This window comes from Mizuhopecten yessoensis, unplaced genomic scaffold (genome assembly GCF_002113885.1).
Source record: "Mizuhopecten yessoensis strain PY_sf001 unplaced genomic scaffold, ASM211388v2 scaffold10591, whole genome shotgun sequence".
Classification (NCBI taxonomy): domain Eukaryota; kingdom Metazoa; phylum Mollusca; class Bivalvia; order Pectinida; family Pectinidae; genus Mizuhopecten; species Mizuhopecten yessoensis.
The window spans coordinates 1,475,030-1,481,029 of record NW_018408623.1 but is presented as its reverse complement, the minus strand read 5'-3'; the positions used below and the strand labels follow the sequence as shown (position 1 = coordinate 1,481,029).

General features: G+C 43.0%; 1 protein-coding gene across 3 annotated transcripts in view; it reads right to left on the bottom strand.

Moving 5' to 3' along the window:
• Positions 1–6,000, bottom strand: part of LOC110461244 (mRNA-decapping enzyme 1B-like) — a 132,411-nt gene that overhangs the window by 8,955 nt on the left and 117,456 nt on the right. For all 3 annotated transcript variants that reach the window (XM_021514640.1, XM_021514642.1, XM_021514643.1), the window contains one exon: positions 3,300–3,426. In XM_021514640.1, the coding sequence (XP_021370315.1) occupies positions 3,300–3,426 (127 nt within the window). The remainder of the gene's footprint in view (positions 1–3,299; positions 3,427–6,000) is intronic.

The following is a 6,000-nucleotide window of genomic DNA, read 5'->3' as shown; positions in this document are numbered from 1 at the left end:
ACAGAGGGTAGAGACATTATGCAGTGTAGAAGGACATAACACAGAGGGTAGAGGCATTATGCAGTGTAGAAGGACATAACACAGAGGGTAGCGACATTATGTAGCGTAGAAGGACATAACACAGAGGCCAGAGACATTTTGCAGTGTAGAAGGATATAACAAAGATGGAAGAGACATTATGCAGTGTAGAAGGACATAACACAGAGGGTAGAGGCATTATTCAGTGTAGAAGGACATAACACAGAGGGAAGCGACATTATGTAGCGTAGAAGGACATAACACAGCGGGAAGCGGCATTATGCAGAGTAGAAGGACATAACAAAGAGGGTAGAGAAATTATGTAGTGTAGAAGGACATAGCACAGAGGGTAGAGACATTCTGCAGTGTAGAAGGACATACCACAGAGGGTAGAGGCATTATGCAGTGGAGAAGGACATAACACAGAGGGTAGAGACATTATGCAGAGTAGAAGGACATAACAAAGATGAAAGAGACATTATGCAGTGTAGAAGGACATAACAAAGATGGCTGAGACATTATGCAGTGTAGAAGGACATAACAAAGAGTATAGAGACATTATGCAGAGTAGAAGGACATAACAAAGAGGGTAGAGACATTGTGCAGTGTAGAAGGACATAACAAAAAGGGTAGAGAAATTATGCAGAGTAGAAAGACATAACAAAGAGGGTAGAGACATAATGCAGAGTAGAAGGACATAACAAAGAGGGTAGAGACATTGTGCAGTGTAGAAGGACATAACAAAGAGGGTAGAGACATTAAGCAGAGTAGAAGGACATAACAAAGAGGGTTGTAGTGTAGAAGGACATAACACAGAGGGTAGAGACATTATGCAGTGTAGAAGGACATAACAAAGAGTATGGAGACATTATGCAGAGTAGAAGGACATAACAAATACCCAAAGAGTAGGACATAACACAGAGGGTAGAGGCATTATGTAGTGTAGAAGGACATAACACAGAGGCTAGAGACATTATGTAGTGTAGAAGGACATAACAAAGAGGGTAGAGACATTAAGCAGAGTAGAAGGACATAACAAAGAGGATAGAGACATTATGCAGAGTAGAAGGACATAACACAGAGGGTAGTGACATTATGTAGTGTAGAAGGACATAACAAAGAGGGTAGAGAAATGATGCAGTGTAGAAAGACATAACAAATAGGGTAGAGAAATGATGCAGTGTAGAAGGACATAGCACAGAGGGTAGAGACATTATGTAGTGTAGAAGGACATAACAAAGAGGGTAGAGAAATGATGCAGTGTAGAAGGACATAACAAAGAGGGAAGAGAAATTATGCAGTGTAGAAGGACATAACAAAGAGGGTAGATAAATTATGCAGTGTAGAAGGACATAACAAAGAGGGTAGAGAAATGATGTAGTGTAGAAGGACATAACAAAGAGGGTAGAGACATTATGTAGTGTAGGACATAACACAGAGGGTAGAGACATTATGTAGTGTAGAAGGATATAGCACAGAGGGAAGAGACATTATGTAGTGTAGAAGGATATAGAACAGAGGGTAGAGACATTATGTAGTGTAGACGGACATAGCACAGAGGGTAGAGACATTGTGCAGTGCAGAAGGACATAACAAAGAGGGTAGAGTGTAGAAGGACATAACACAGAGGGTAGAGACATTATGGAGTGTAGAAGGACATAACAACGAGGGTAGAGACATTATGTAGTGTAGTACATAACACAGAGGGTAGAGACATTATGCAGTGTAGATGGACATAACACAGAGGGTAGAGGCATTATGTAGTGTAGAAGGACATAACAAAGAGGGTGGAGAAATGATGTAGTGTAGAAGGACATAACAAAGAGGCTAGAGAAATTATGTAGTGTAGAAGGACATAGCACAAAGGGTAGAGAAATTATGCAGTTTAGAAGGACATAGCACAGAGGGTAGAGACATTATGTAGTGTAGAAGGACATAGCACAAAGGGTAGAGAAATTATGCAGTGTAGAAGGACATAACAAAGACGGTAGAGACATTGTGCAGTGTAGAAGGACATAACAAAGAGGGTAGAGACATTATGCAGAGTAGAAGGACATAACAGTGACTGTGACTGTTTTTGTAGTTTTTGAGTGGCAGTGACTGTTTCTGTGGTTTTTGAGTGACTGTGATTGTTTCTGCAGTTTTTGAGTGGCAGTGACTGTTTCTGTGGTTTTTGAGTGGCAGTGACTGTTTCTGTGGTTTTTAAGTGACAGTGACTGTTTCTGTGGCTTTTGACTGGCTGTGACTGTTTCTGTATTTTTGGATAGGCTGTGACTGTTCCTGTAGTTTTTGAGTGGCAATGACTGTTCCTGTAGTTTTTGAGTGGCTGTAACTGTTTCTGTAGTTTTTGAGTGACTGTGACTGTTTCTGTAGTTTTTGAGTGGCTGTGACTGTTCCTGTATTTTTTGATTGGCTGTGACTGTTCCTGTATTTTTTGATTGGCTGTGACTGTTCCTGTAGTTTTTGAGTGGCTTTTGATTGGCTGACTGTTTATAAGGCTTTTGATTGGCTGTGACTGTTCCTGTAGTTTTTGAGTGGCAATGACTGTTCCTGTAGTTTTTGAGTGGCAATGACTCTTTATGTGGCTTTTGATTGGTTGTGACTGTTCCTGTAGTTTTTGATTGGCTGTGACTGTTCCTGTAGTGCTTGAGTGGCTGTGACTGTTCCTGTAGTTTTTGAATTGCTGTGACTGTTTCAGTAGTTATTGAGTGGCTGTGACTGATTCTGTAGTTTTTGAGTGGCTGTGACTGTTCCTGTAGTTTTTGAGTGGCTGTGACTGTTTCAGTAGTTTTTGATTGGCTGTGACTGTTCCTGTAGTTTTTGACTGGCTGTGACTGTTTCAGTAGTTTTTGAGTGGCTGTGACTGTTCCTGTAGTTTTGAGTGGCTGTGACTGTTCCTGTAGTTTTTGAGTGGCTGTGACTGTGTTGGTAGATGCTGTAAGAACTCAAGATTAACCCCATCAATCACAAAACCATAGCAAACGAAGCCCATTACAATCACTTTGTAACATGAACTGATCTAACACTACTTTGACATGTTAGCCATTGCTCTAGCATCACAGCAGCATGATTACATACTCTTATAGCCTAATATACCATTATGTATCTGTATTGGCAGAGACCCAGATATATCACTGTCTAAAGTTGACATCATCCGAGTCCTTCCTAATCTAAAATTCCTGTAACGTTCACCGTGAACACATTCAATTATTTTGCTGCATTGAAATAACATGTATTTAGATATACATGTATACACTTTATTAATTCCTCCAGATATATACCTGAGGTTGTGTTGAGAGTTGCCATGGGAACAGGTGATGCCTTGGTTCCAGGGAGGGGTACTCTAGCAAACGCCATAGGGGTGAGGAGGACATCTGACCCTTGGGGTAGGGCAGCACTGGCTGACCCCTGCAATTAAATAATTCAATCACGAAATCAAAGATCAATAAATCATAGCGGTTAAGTAGCACAGTAACCATAGGGAAAACCACAGTGCAGTGGGACAGAGAGCCTTAAGGAAGATAAGGGGAGGGTACTGTACACAGGGAAAACCACAGTGCAGTGGGACAGGGATCCTTAAGGAAGTTAAGGGGAGGGTACTGTACACAGGGAGAACCACAGTGCAGTGGGACAGGGAGCCTTAAGGAAGATAAGAAAACCACAGTGCAGTGGGACAGGGAGCCTTAAGGAAGATAAGGGGAGGGAACTGTACATAGGTAAAACCACAGTGCAGTGGGACACGGAGCCTTAAGGAAGTTAAGGGGAGGGTACTGTACATAGGTAAAACCACAGTGCAGTGGGACAGGGAGCCTTAAGGAAGTTAAGGGGAGGGTACTGTACACAGGGAGAACCACAGTGCAGTGGGACAGGGAGCCTTAAGGAAGATAAGTGGACGGTACTGTACACATGGAAAACCACAGTGCAGTGGGACAGGGAGCCTTAAGGAAGATAAGGGGAGGGTACTGTATATAGGTAAAACCACAGTGCAGTGTGACAGGGAGCCTTAAGGAAGATAAGTGGACGGTACTGTACACATGGAAAACCACAGGGCAGTGGGACAGGGAGCCTTAAGGAAGATAAGTGGACGGTACTGTACACATGGAAAACCCCAGTGCAGTGGGACAGGGAGCCTTAAGGAAGTTAAGTGGATGTTACTGTATATAGGTAAAACCACAGTGCAGTGGGACACGGAGCCTTAAGGAAGTTACGGGGAGGGTACTGTACATAGGTAAAACCACAGTGCAGTGGGACAGGGATACTTAAGGAAGATAAGGGGAGGGTACTGTACACAGGGAAAACCACAGTGCAGTGGGACAGGGAGCCTTAAGGAAGATAAGTGGAGGGTACTGTACACAGGGAAAACCACAGTGCAGTGGGACAGGAAGCTTTAAGGAAGTTAAGTGGAGGGAACTGTACACAGGGAAAACCACAGTGCAGTGGGACAGGGAGCCTTAAGGAAGATAAGGGGAGGGTACTGTACACAGGGAAAACCACAGTGCAGTGGTACAGGGAGCCTTAAGGAAGATAAGGGGAGGGTACAGTTCATAAGGAAAACCACAGTGCAGTGGGACAGGGAGCCTTAAGGAAGTTAACTGGAGGGAACTGTACACAGGGAAAACACAGTGCAGTGGGACAGGGAGCCTTAAGGAAGTTAAGTGGATGTTACTGTATATATGTAAAACCACAGTGCAGTGGGACAGGGAGCCTTAAGGAAGATAAGTGGATGGTACTGTACATAGGGAAAACCACAGTGCAGTGGGACAGGGAGCCTTAAGGAAGTTAAGAGGATGTTACTGTATATAGGTAAAACCACAGTGCAGTGGGACAGGGAGCCTCAAGGAAGATAAGGGGAGGGTACTGTACATAGGTAAAACCACAGTGCAGTGGGACAGGGAGACTCAAGGAAGTTAAGGGGAGGGTACTGTATATAGGGAAAACCACAGTGCAGTGGGACAGGGAGCCTTGAATTAAGGAAGTTAAGGGAAGGGTACTGTACATAGGGAAAACCACAGTGCAGTGGGACAGGGAGCCTTAAGGAAGTTAAGTGGATGTTACTGTATATAGGTAAAACCACAGTGCAGTGGGACAGGGATACTTAAAGAAGATAAGTGGAAGGTACTGTACACAGGGAAAACCACAGTGCAGTGGGACAGGGAGCCTTAAGGAAGTTAAGTGGATGTTACTGAATATAGGTAAAACCACAGTGCAGTGGGACAGGAATACTTAAAGAAGATAAGTGGAAGGTACTGTACACAGGGAAAACCACAGTGCAGTGGGACAGGGAGCATTAAGGAAGATAAGTGGACGGTACTGTACATAGGGAAAACCACAGTGCAGTGGGACAGGGAGCCTTGAATTAAGGAAGTTAAGGGAAGGGTACTGTATATAGGGAAAACCACAGTGCAGTGGGACAGGGAGCCTTGAATTAAGGAAGTTAAGGGAAGGGTACTGTATATAGGGAAAACCACAGTACAGTGGGACAGGGAGCCTTAAGGAAGTTAAGTGGATGTTACTGTATATAGGTAAAACCACAGTGCAGTGGGACACGGAGCCTTCAGGAACATATTCTCCTGCTCCACTAAATTTCGTACAGACAGATATCCATGTACCAATTTGTAACTCAGCATATATGTCTTGTGTTATATTCAAATAATTTGTCACATGAAACTTGAATTCATAATTAATGCTCATCATAAAATTTATGTGAAACAAGTGTTACACAAATGTGAAGTAATCTACAGCAATGTGGTTTATTTATTTAGTGTCAATAAGTACACATCAATAAAAACATAACGGGTCCAATAACTGGTGGTCCTACCATAGTTTTTATTAACGCACATCAAAGTTAATATGTGCAAGTGCTAGCGTTAAACTCAAAGATAGCATGTTTACACTTAAACTAGAGATGGTCGATATAGCACCACTACAAAGTAGAGGATGCCTCCGAGTTTCACCAGCAGGACAGAAAGTCAGTACCAGCAG